At 42.2% G+C, this 13,236-nt stretch overlaps 1 protein-coding gene across 3 annotated transcripts in view; it reads right to left on the reverse strand.

Annotated features, from left to right (window-relative positions):
- Positions 1–13,236, reverse strand: part of DTNBP1 (dystrobrevin binding protein 1) — a 131,875-nt gene that overhangs the window by 75,380 nt on the left and 43,259 nt on the right. For all 3 annotated transcript variants that reach the window (XM_053223186.1, XM_027040339.2, XM_053223185.1), the window contains one exon: positions 12,175–12,307. In XM_053223186.1, coding sequence (XP_053079161.1) covers positions 12,175–12,307 — 133 coding nt within the window. The remainder of the gene's footprint in view (positions 1–12,174; positions 12,308–13,236) is intronic.

Below are 13,236 nucleotides of genomic sequence, written 5' to 3' on the forward strand. Positions count from 1 at the left end.
ATTTTGAAAGAAAACGTAAGATTTGATCACAAATTTACGAACCCAATAAATTCATGGCCTGCCATTAAGAGGTCACTGGCTTAGCAGGTTTGTAATTACTATAGTGTAATCAATATAATTTACTATCAATTAACCACCTGGGAACCATCTAAAACTTGCATCCAACAGGGAAGTGGAAAGTGAAAGGAAAAAAATGAAGAGACAGGTTTGGGCCTGTTTTTCATCTTCCATGTCTCTACTTGGTATCTTGAACTTCTAGGATAGTTAAAATAACTATGTCCTGGTCCCTGTCTGCTAACTCTAACATCCGTATCTGTTCTGAACTGGTTTTGATTGATTGGTTATCTCAATGTTTACTGAGTTATCTTTAATTAGATGCCACACATTACAATTTACCTTCATGGGTGTTAGATATTTGTGTCTTCCTACAAACATTCTTGCGCTTTGTTTTGGGATAATTTCCTTGGAAACAATCTGGACCTTTTGATGCTTTCTTTTGTGATTTATTCCCTGGGTCTAGAGCAGGGCTCACTCAGGGGCCAATCATACCCCCTTCTCCTGAGAGAAGACTTTCCCGAATGCTCTTCCCAATGTCCCGTGAATTGCAAGTTTTTCCACTCTGGCTTTTGGGAACAGGCGCTGTGTAAGCAACAGGAACTGTTCACTAGTCCTGTGCGGTTTTTTCCCTCCTGCCTTGGGGAGTTCCCTCACAGGCATTATCAGTACTCTGCTGGATATTCAAGGGAAACCTATGCGGATTTCCGGGATTCTCTCGGGACAGCCCTCCCCTCTCTGGTTCTATGTCCTATAGACTCTGGCTGCCTCTGTCTCCCAGATTCTCAGCTCTGTTTCTTCAACTCCGCATGTGCCAGACTCTTCCTGGGCACCCCTTGCTGCACTGTTGCTGGAAACAGGGCAGAATGCTGGGGCGATCAGAGGCCTCGCCGCACCTGTTTTCTGTCCATCAACAATCACTTCTCTTTGCCTGGTGTCCAGGCTCTTCATAAGCCTGTTTTGTCTGGGTTTCAGCTGTATCAGGTGGGAGAGTAAATCCAATCCCTGTTACTCCGTCTTGGGTAGATCCAGAGTGCATACCCTTCTTGTCCAGCATTGCCTGAGGGAAAGTCCTCCCGCTCCACTTTACCATTCAGCATCTTAAACCAACTACACCGCAAAACCTCAGAAAACAGTTACTGACTTTCTGTCTCCTTTGGATGACCTACTTTGGAACTTCTCTTCTGGTTCCAGAACCATCTTCACCCTGGAGAATGCCACTGGTTTCCTCTGTTCTATTCTCAGCAAAGCCAGGCCTGTGTGCTACAGTCCTGCCCAGCCTCTCAATGCCCACCACCCCCAATCTTTGGAAACGGGAAGCCCAGGTCAGACCTACGGCCCACTACCTGTCCAGGTGAGTTTGGACAGTCATTTCCTAGCTCAGGATTTGGCAGATTATTCTCTAGAGCATAAACTGGACAGATACCACAAAACATGTCATAACATCTGAAGAACATCTTACAGCTGGCTTGAAAGATTTTCTAAACTTTGTCTATAAAGTCTACATGGTATCAAAAAATACAAACAACAAGAAGCATTAGCTGTGATACAGTAAAAGGAATGACTCAAAATATGCATGATTGCTAAATTTGAACAGTAGCAGTGACCCTCCCCCACCTAGAAGACAGAGCTTCTAGGAGATAACAATCAAGTTTCAAAGTCTAAATCTGTGAAAAATGTTTCTAGAGTTTAGCTTGCCCCTAAGCAGATCTCAAGTCCAATGGAAGGCTGTGTTAAAGTTATGAGTCATTTACGATTAAGTGGAATTACTAAAATCACTTTCTTCTTCAAGATGTAGCTATTTTCAGAAGAACTCTGACGTATGCTATGTACTGAAGAAAACAAAGGATCCAGAAGTTTGGAAATAAGAAATATTTTAAACTTTTTAAAAAATATTTATTTTTGAGAGAGAGCGAGAGAGAGAGAGAGCATGAGCAGGGGAAGGGCAGAAAGAGAGAGAGGGAGACACAGAATCTGAAACAGGCTCCAGGCTCCGAGCTGTCAGCACAGAGCCCGACGCAGGGCTCGAACCCACAAACCCTGAGATCGTGACCTGGGCCGAAGTTGGACACTCAACCGACGGAGTCACCCAGGCGCCCCAGAAATAAGAAATATTTTAATAAAATTACACACTTGTGTATGATTTTAAGGATAACTGCTGTGAAAGAATTTCAGTAAGCATTTTAAAGAATATTATGGTGGTGCTGGAAAGATCAAAAACTTAGAAGGCTGAGATCCCACGACTGTTTTTAGCTCCACGTTCTCATTTTCCAAAACCTACCTACTGTTCACGATTCAGGTGTTTTGGACCCCATCGTTCCTTCCGCCTGGCACTGTGTAATCCCAGATCCTTTCATGGCCACCTTCTGCCTTCTGCTTCAGGTCCCAGTTTCTTCTAATCCCACAGAATCATCAGAACTTATACTTTATTACACATTTGTCACCTACCCCCCCCCCCCCCAAATGGAAGCTGACTGCCAAATCTCAAGTCCATTTTTCTCACTGCTAGCTAGATGAACGTGGGTAAATGGTTTTAAGTGGTTTGGGCTCACATACAAAATATTAACCCCTGTCAACTCTACTCTAATAAAAAACAAAAAGAAAAAAATTAACTCTTCTGACTTGACAAAAAGTGTACTTCTTATTGCAAGGAATCCACGGGTAAGCATGTAGGGCTAACATATCTTCTGAACTGTGTGACAACTTAGCCACTATCAGTACCTGTCCTCTGCCTATAAACACATCCTGTCCGCTATGTAATGTTTCACTACTTATCAAGGCACTGTCTATTCCTGTTTATAAAAGGTAGTATCAGTTTATATGCAGAAGTTATTAGACAAGCTATTTATGGGTATTTTCCCTCTACAAAATGTATATTGTTCCTTGTACGTCACTTTCATTAGATAACCAGCTGAAGAAGGATGTCCTTCTTTACAGCAGAAGTACCTGGGTTAAACCATCATTCAAATGGTTTTCAAGGGCAGACAAGAGCTAGGGGATCTTCCCCAGGAGTGCTCTAAAGTGGTATGTTTCCCCTTGCTCACGGTGAGAATCAATCGCTACCACAGTGAGCCACAAATAGTGCTGGGAACAGACCGTGTCCTCCTCTTATGGGGTGGGGGGGAATCTACTCCCCGTGTTGGAAAGGCACATCTAATGTATGACAAAATATCACAGATCCACTCTCAACTACAGATGCATTGATATCAACACCGGGGACTGATTTAAGTGTGTTCCAACTTAAGAGGAAAAAAAAAAGATAAGTTCGAGGAGACTGGAGACCTTGGCTCTGATGCTGGCCTCCAAGCAGCCAGGTGATTTCCTGGACCTCAGTTTCCTCCTCAACTCCAATCCTTGCTGCCCTGCCCACTCCACAGGCTCTGACCCAAGATATAAGCTGAGTGAGAAAATGCCCCAGAGCCTACTGCAGAGACCGTTAGCCCTGGAGGCATGGAAGAAATAATCCTTCATCCCCCTATTCTCCCCAGCCCAACCAGTTGTCTACCCCAGCCTTTCTGGAAATCTGCAGAGCATGAAGACATTTTAAACACACACACCCCGTAGAGCCAATCTTTGTATCACACGTTATCTTCTTTAGAGCAAGAGAAGTCATTAGTTTAGGTTGCAGGGCATCTTGTTAAAAAGGAAGGTTTATTTTTTTTTAATTTTATGTATTTTGAGAGCGAGCGCGCATGCAAGTGGAGAAGGACTGAGAGAGAGGGAGAGAGAGAAAGCAGGTTCCATGCCATCAGTGCAGAGCCTGATGCAGGGCTTGAACCCACTAACCGCGAGATCATGACTGAGCCAAAATCAAGAGTCCAACACTTAACCGAGCCACCCAGGCGCCCCGGAAGGAGGTTTATTTTTAAGAAACTCTTCTCTGTGGATCAGATAATAGGTTTCATTTGGGGGAAGAGTATTTGAAAATTTCTCAAATGGTGTTATATGACATAGAAAACACTAAGTCACAGAATTTTAGTTTGTGTTACACACAAATTGGTTTGTGGACAAGCAGCTGTGAGATGCTGAGTCGAACAAATTTCTTTACTACAGGAATTCTCAGTAGCACTGACATGTACTGCAAAGATCCATGCGGCAAACACGGGACAAAGTGTTTCTGGAACTTATTTGACCATAGAATGTGTCATCAGTGGCTATCTTCTCAGTCTAGATTGTTTTTTAATTCAATTTTTATATTTATCAAAATAATTCATGTACATTCCTTTAGTCAAACAGTGCCCAACGGCTTCAATTATGATGAAGATCAGAGTTCCTGCCCCGCTCTCTCCACCTTTCTGTCCTGCTTTCCACAAGAAGCCACATTCCATTCTTGGAGCTATTTCTTCTGGTATTTTCCTCCATTATTTCTCAATAATATGCCAACAGGGTATTTATTCTTTTTTTTTTTTTTTTCTATTTTAAATGTTATCGATTTCCTGCTGTGGAAGATGAGGATTAGCTTTCTTAAATCCCTCCCTCGGACCTGCAATACAGCAGGCTTCTACACCATCTTTCCAGTAAGTTACATCACAATTCTGGTTTACTCCCATGTTAGCTACTACAGAGTTCTAGAAATACTGTTTATAACTGAGTCTTGCAGTGTTTTACTTCTTTTCTTGTAAAACTGTGTTTTCCCTTAGTGTTAATAGTTGTCTTGTTTGCCCCATTTTCAAAACATCACACTTATCACTAATTGATCACCAAACTCACCATCAGAGCTTATAAAACTCTCAACACGTTCAAGCATATCAGACAACCTATTCGTTTCATTTGTTTTCCTTGGAAACACTGCTCTTGGAATCCTCCAGAAGGTCTTCCTTCTTCAGTCTGGATTGCTCACCAGGCCTGCTAAAATTTCTCTTTGCCATCCCCCTGGGCCTTCCCTTTGTTTCTCTTCTCAAGGGGATGGATCCTCACTGCAATGCACCCCTCTTCTGTGTCCGTTCTTCCTTCTCCTTGTTGTACTCTCTTGTTGGTGGAGCACGTCCTCCCACAGTTTCCTGATACAGCGTGCGCATGAGCGAAATCTGAGTCCTTGTCCACCTGGAAATGAACATTTCCTTGCTCTAATGTCGCTAAGTAAATATGAAGTGAAAATCATTTTCCAGTTCTGGGGGTGCTGCTGAAAAGCTGAAGTTCCTTTTGATTCCTGAACCTTAATATTAAGAATTCTCTGAAGGCTTTTATGATCTCTATTCCTACTGTAGTGAAATTTATAACAATATGTATTGACAATGGATCTTTTTCCATTCATGTTGTCAGGTACTTGGTGGGTCCCTCCAAACTCATTCATAGCATTCAGTCTGAACTGTGTTGTATTAGGTCTTTGTTAATTTGCCTTTTTTCCCTCTTTCTTTCTGAAGTTTCTAGTAGTAAGATAGGAGACTCAGGAATTCTCTTACTTTCTCCACATTCTTAGCTTTTCTTTTCTTGCTGTATTTTTAAATTCTTTTTTTTCTTAATGTTTATTTTTGAGAGAGAGAGAGAGAGAGAGAGCGCGAGAGAGAGCGCGCACACGAGCAGGGGAAGGGCAGAGAGAGAGACACAGAATCTGAAACAGGTTCCAGGCTCTGAGCTGTCAGCACAGAGCCCGGTGTGGGGCTCAGACTCACGGACTATGAGATCATGACCTGAGCCGAAGTCAGAGCTTAACCAACTGAGCCACCCAGGTGCCCCAATCTTGCTGTATTTTTCAATTTTCAAAACTTCATTTATTTTTGAGAGAGAGAGAGGGAGGGAGAACACGAGTGAGGAAGAGGCAGAGAGGGGGGACAGAGGATCCAAAGTGGGATCCACGCTGACAGCACATAGCCCGATGCAGGGCTTGAACTCACAAACTGAGATCATGACCTGAGCTAAAGTCCAATGCTTAACCGGCTGAGCCACCCGGGCACCCAGCTTTTCCTTTTTTCTATTCTCTTACGCAGAGGCTGATCATTATCTCTCAATGCTTCAATTGAAATTCTATACTTTTGCTATCATATATTTTATTTCTAAGAGCTCTTTCTTGTTCTCTATTTCTTTTCTGTAGCATCCTGTTCATGTCTCATAAATGCAAAATGGTCTCTTACAAGGCATCACAAACTATTATTAGTTTATTTCCTATTTATTTTGCCCCTTTTCACTCTGGAAGCTTTCCTCATTTGGATATTCTTCCTCAGCTGTCCATTCATACTGAAGAGTGAAGCATGACAAAGCCGACTGGAAGTCACATACACAAGTACAGAGCTCAGCACAGGAGGGTGCTAAGGTGTGGACCCTGCTGTTTCATCAGACCACTCCCCCAAACGCCCACATGGGCAGGTCTCTCCTCTTGGGCTGGTCAATATCTCAGATGAGCCCTCCAATAATCTGCACAGGGGATGAAAGTTTGGCTCCCAGAGCTCTGGGAGCCAGTGAGGAAAGAGGCCTAAACAGCCCTACCGTTTGATATGCAGACTTTCACTTGACCTCTCTGTTTTCAATTTTCAGTTGGCCACTAAACAATACGGGTTTGAATGGCACAGGTCCACTTATACGCAGATTATTTTTGAAAATAAACACAGTACAGTACTGTAAATGTCTCTTCCCTTATGATTTTTTTAAAAAAATCTTTATTTATTTTGAGAGAGCACACGAGCACAAGCAGGAAGAGAGGTAGTGGGAGAGGGAAACAGAGAAATCTTAAGCAGGCTCCACACCCAGTTCCGAGCCCAAGGTGGTTGGCTCGATCTCCTGTACTGTGAGATCATGACCTGAGCCGAAAATAAGAGTGGCTCCTTAACCGACTGAGCCACTTGGGTGCCCCCCTTATGACTTTCTTAGTAACATTTTTTTCTGTCATTTACTTTACTGTAAGAATATGGCATAGAATACCTACAAACAGGGGCACCCGGGTGGCTCAGTTGGTTAAGTACTGGACTCTTGATTTCTCCTCAGGTCACAATCTCACAGTTCCTGAGACGCAGCCCCGGCTTCAGGCTCCGAGCTGAGAGTGGAGTCTGCTTGGGATTCTCTCTCTCTCCCTTTGCCCTCCCCTGCTTGCCACGGGGTCATCTCTCTCAAAAAAATAACAACACATATAGCATACAAAATGGGTGTTAATCAACTGTTTATGTTATCAGTAAGGGTTCTGGTCAACAGTAGGCTATTAGCAGTTAAGTTTGGGGGGAGTCAAAAGTTACACAGGGGTATTCAACCGTGTGGGGGCTTGGCGCTCATAATCACCACATTGTTTAAAGGGCCAACTGTAACAGTATCTCCACCTGCCCTCAAACGTGTCTAGACTCGAAGTCTGGGGCCTCTCAGGAACAACCTTATGTGGCTTGATGAGCTGGGGCTGGGGTGACCATGAGGCTGAGCAGAGGAGGGGGGGTATCTTCTCCACATGTGTACTTCCAACACAAGATTCTAGGTGCCTTCATTTCGTGAGCCCTTCCAGAATCCCATGGGACACACCAGATGCTTCACATCTGGGCCCTTCTACACCCCTCCCTGCCCCACTGTCAGCTACTGCTCCTCATTTATCTGTTTTCCAAAATGTTGATAACGTCTCTTATCTGCTGCCACTTCCTCTTACAGTCTTTCTGTTCGTGTGAATTGTAACTTTAAAAAGTAAAGTTTCTGTAAAGTTACAGTGAAAACAAGTGACTGTGTTCAACCCATGGTGTTACATGGAAGATCTGTATCAATTTAAACTACTTTGGTGTCATTACGGCAGCCTTCATCACATTCCCAGTTTTGATACAAGATTGAAGTAACCAAGAAGCTGAAATATAAATAAGACATCTCTGAATAATAAATGTTGTACATGGTTATTTAAAGACAATTTTGATCAATCTGAATCTTGACTGAATAAAACTGCTCTACTTTCTCAGTGTTGTCAACCCAAACAAATTATTTATCCTACAACCAAGAATTAATCAACTATATGTATTTAGGTATACATGTATGTGTGTGTCTGTGTGTGTATAGCTTGACTACATATATTGCTTCAAAAACAATTTCTTTGAAAAAAAGACTTCATCCTTTTATATGCTTATTAAAATAGGTTAAAGGTTTCAGAAAGATGACAGTTTATAAATAGTATTGAGCAATGTTTCATACTCAACATTTCCACTATTTTACTTAGAAAGTTAACTAGAACTGAGAATTATGAGTGATTCTGTGAGTTAAATGTGCAAGGCTTTTATTTGGCCCTTAAAACAAAACAAAACTGTCTCTTATCTTCCATAACCCTGCAAGAAAGGATCATTATCTCTACAGATAGGGAAGCCAAAGATCAGTCATGTGCAAAAGGTCAGACAGGCAGCAAATAGCAGAGGAGAAATTCAAGCTTAGGTCTTCAAGAACGTTCCACAATAACCAAAACAAACTGTATTTCTGTTAATAATTTTGAATTAAAGCCATAGTAATCATCATTTCAGGATTAAAAAAGACTTTAAATCACAAGGCACTGTCACTAGACAATTAGATACAAAATACTTTGGCACTTATTAATAGATACTTTATAAAGATACTATTAAGTATTAACAGATAAATACCTGTATATATATATATATATATATATATTTTTTAGACAAAGTCTCGGAAAATCAAAGTACAAGTTAATTTAAACTTTTCACCTTTGAAATTTCTCACCAAAAAACTTAGGTTTAACTGTTAAGGCATTTTACATTAACTTGATGCTGTCCTTGAGAAATAGAAAGTAAATTTTATAAATTTTAAAAATTTGGCCTGTCAGAGTATGAAAATATTTACCATTATTTTACCTGTAGATTTCAAGCCACTGATTATAAACTGGAGTCCTCATAGCCAGGCTATTTTTTCCTACGTATTTCAGAGTAACAGGCGCTTACCAATGAATCTGTTTATCACATCTAAGTTTATTAAAAAGAGGTAATTTTTGTTTAGAAGGCTTTCAGATGCTAATCAAGAAGGTTCCAGATTAAGGAAAGCTTTACAACAGGGTAACACACAAAAGGAAGAATGGCTTGAGCCCAAGCTGGTAACTGAAGGAAGTCAGGACTTGGGTCCTCTCACACTCTTGGTACTACACAATTCTACCTCTTGAAAGACGAATACTCTGTCATTTCAATTACGTGAAATGTACCTGTTCAGTGCACTTTGGCTTTCATTTAAATGACAGGTGATGCTGCTCTCCAAACACTAAAGTTAATTTTCGTTTTATAATATATAAATTGGAATGCACTAATTAAAATATATTTAAGTCACTGGGTGAAAGTGAAGAAAAGAATGATATAAAATCTCATTGTTCCACATTGTATTACTTTTTTCTGTCTAACCAACTTAGGAAAACCTGAAATTTAATTTTACATATTAAAGTATCACATAAGGTGTTTCAAATAATCATAATGCATATGGATAGAAAAGCCACAATGCTCATATAATTCTTGTGTTCAAGTAGCTACAAAACATAACGGCATAAAAATACGGAATACCCATCTACTCACAGTTGAACAAGTACTCCTATAAGTCAGCCAGCACTGGCCACCCGACATAGCACCTACCGTGTGCCAAGCACTATTCTAAGCACTACACCAACTGAATCCTTAAAATAACCCTATAATGTCCTATTGTTTTCCCCATTTTACAGATGGAGAAGCCATGTAACTCCTAGGGTCACATGACCTGCACCCAAACTGCCCAACTTCCAGAAAAAATGTCCTTTCAAAATTCTAAGCCTTCCTACCAGGCTCCTTGAAACCTGTGTTATAAATAAACTTAAGTTATATGATTAACATCCTCACAACAGAGTATTTCCCTCCTTTTGCATTTAAAATTGTAGACCAGCTGAACCATCTCTAACTCTGCTCCATTGTTTTTTTTTAAATTTTTTTTAATGTTTATTTATTTTTGAGAGAGGGGGAGAGAGAGAGAGAGAGACAGAGCACGAGTGGGGGAGGAGCAGACAGAGAAGGTGACACAGAATCCGAAGCAGGCTCCAGGCTCTGAGCTGTCAGCACAGAGCCCGACGCGGAGCTCAAACCCACAAACTGTGAGATCATGACCTGAGCCAAAGCCGGACGCTTAACCGACTGAGCCACCCAGGTGCCCCTGCTCTACTGTTCTTGAGGGAAAGTTCTTCATCCCTCCTGCCCCAGTGCTTCAGTCTGAAACCCCCTGGGTCCCAGTACTCACCCACCTCTTCCAAAGTCGCTTCTCTGACAAGGACTCCATACTCAATGCTGCCACCTACACTCTGGTAATCTATGTAGGCAAATGCAATTTACAGAAAGCACCTCCAGAAAAATTCATACACTTACAAACTTCTGCAAACAATTTTATTCACAGCCCCCCCTGGAGCTCCTTTTGAAGCTCTTCCATTTAGAGCTTGCACACAACCCAATCCCACCTTCTCCTGGTTGTCTCTCAAAAGGTCTCTCCCTGAAGTGCGCATATCAGAATCACCTGGAATGCTTGTCTACAGCAAAACTGCTGGAATTTCCTTTGGCACTGGGACAGTCCAATGATGGAGTCCAGGAGTCTCCATGTTAAACACCACCCAGGTGATCCTTATGGTTCAGTAACACTTAAGACCCATCCCTAGGATGGAACACAAGGACCTGACTGAAAATTTCTGAATACTCAGTTTTCATCTCTGCTCTATCCCTTGGCATTATTCTAGAAAACCATGACATCAGTGTGATAATCTACAGTACCTATATATCAGCTTCCCCTTCTTACTTCCTGCACTCCAGTGAACAGCACTTGCTGTGGGTGTCAACAACACCCTCCTCCTATAATCACCACACCCTAGATCCAGAACTACTCAATTTATCAATAACCTTTTAAGTGTTTTTTTAAATGTTTGTTTATTTTTGAGAGAGACAGAGACAGGATGCGAGTGGGTTAGAGGCACAGAGAGAGACACAAAATCCGAAGCAGGCTCCAGGCTCCAAGCTGTTAGCACAGAGCCCGATGTGGGGCTCGAACTCACGAGCTATGAGATCGTGACCTGAGCCGAAGTCGGACGCTCAACCGACTGAGCCACCCAGGCACCCCTCAATTTACCAATAATCTTAAAATCAATAGGGTGCTCTGCCTAACCCATCTTTCTCCCTTTCCCTCTATGTCTGCTCTTCGACCTAACCCTGACTCCAACCCCATGACTTCTGTCTCCTTGCACCTATCGCAAACCCCCTCAAAGCTCCACTCCTCGCTCTGCACAGGGCAGACGGTGGACTGTCTTGGGCACTCTTGTCGGCTACTGTGGACTGCCCGTGGACCACCCGTGGACCTTCCAACCCTATCCCAGGTGGCACTGCATGGGACGCTGTAGCTGGTTCCACAAGCTGTCACCCTGGGGCTTCTCTCCTGCATCTAGTTCACATCAGCCCAATGACAACAATCCTGATTATAACTAATACTTACAGAGCACTTTCTGCACTTGATAACTACTACCTCATTTAATCCTCACAAGAACCCAATGAGGCTGGTATATTATTATCCTCACTACAAGCTGGTGACATCGAGGCTAAGAGGTCAACTAACTTGCTTCAGGTCTCACAGCCAGAATGTGACAAAGCAGAGATTCAAACCCAACGAATCTCCTTCCACAGCCTGGGCTCTGATTCCTTTTCTTCCTGCTCTAATAATAAAGGAGGAGAAAAGAAAGAAAAGGAAAAAGGCAGTTCCAGACATGCCACTGGGAGAAAATGAGGTCAGGGCTCCTGCTTTCTGGGAAAGCTTTGCCTGTTGCTCTGCTCCCCTCTCATTTTTTAATTTTGTTAACGTTTACTTATTATTTTTGAGGGGGCGAGGGGCAGAGAGAGGGGAGACAGAGGATCTGAGGCAGGCTCCGCACAACGTCAGAGCAGAACCTGATGCGGGGCTCGAACTCAAGAACCCATGAGATAGTGACCTGAGGCGAAATCAAGAGTTGGCCACTTAACCGACTGAGCCACCCAGGCGCCCCAATTATCCTACCCTTAGCTTTCCAGAGCCCATCTCCATAAAATGGCAACAGACAGGGGTACCAAAACTCATATGTATGTATATGTCATGTTCTGGAAAGCTTATTAATGAGCTTTACAAGTTGCGACCTTTGTCTTTCATCAGCCCAAACTTACAAAGAACAGCAAGTAAAATGAATACTGTTGACCAATTTTGCAAACTCACCTCTTCTTTTTCTTGTAATTTTCCAATTGTTGGGACTGCATATGTTTGTATCTTTCTAATTCACACTGTCCACATAAATTCTCCAGATTCAGCAGGTGGTCTTCTACTTCCTCAAAGCTAGCCTCTAAATGAGCTGAAAGTACATAAGGTCCAAATAAAACAAAAACAATCAGAATCCTCGATCATGGAGAAAAGAAAGAAAAAAATGTCCAAAAGTTAAAAGCTGAAATTGGTTTGCCTTTATTTAAGATTCTTTGTTAAGCTTTCTTAAAGCAAAATAAAACACACTGACCCACTTTAAAATACACTTCAAATTGTCTGCAGCTTCTTTTTAGATTTCATTTCCAAGACGTAATTTTCCAACACACTTTAAATACGCTATTAACCAGGATGAGGAGGCAACAGAGCATTGGGATTTATCTCACGTGATATCCTAACGATCCCATCTACCACATGTGAATAATCAATTTTCAAATGAGAATATGGCAGATTAGAATTAACACAAATTATACCAAGCATGATTTAAAATTCGAGATTCTAAGTTACATGAGCAGAGCACTTGTTTTGCCTTGGCAAATGATATACGTCAATCTTCACAAGTCACGGCAGAGAAGGGACAGGTGCTCAGTAAGCACAGGTCGCGGGTGGTGGGGAAGAGACAGCTCTGCCGGTCTCTACTGTACCTCTAAGGCCACAGAGCTCTCCGCTTCACCGGAACACGGAGATTATGCAGTCACATCCTTCATTTAAAAGATTCAAGACCAAAGTCTGCAGAAATTAATTCACCGCCTTGCACAAGGTCACCTAGCTACTGAAGGGCAGTTGGGAATCAGAACCGAGTCTCTCTTACACAACAGTCATTTTGAATTGATAGGGGACCAAGTGAACCAAGGCTTCATAGCTGCAGAAGGGAGAATCTGGTTGTCTTCTCAGACAGCAGAGAAGTTTTAGACGTCAAAGATGTTAGAACCCAAACAGCACTGCGGCCACTTACCAAATACTACATGCGCCAGATCCTGGGATACAGAGATGAAAAAGACAGTCCTTGTGCCCCTCGAGCTT

The sequence above is a fragment of the Acinonyx jubatus genome, chromosome B2, assembly GCF_027475565.1.
Source record: "Acinonyx jubatus isolate Ajub_Pintada_27869175 chromosome B2, VMU_Ajub_asm_v1.0, whole genome shotgun sequence".
Taxonomy (NCBI): domain Eukaryota; kingdom Metazoa; phylum Chordata; class Mammalia; order Carnivora; family Felidae; genus Acinonyx; species Acinonyx jubatus.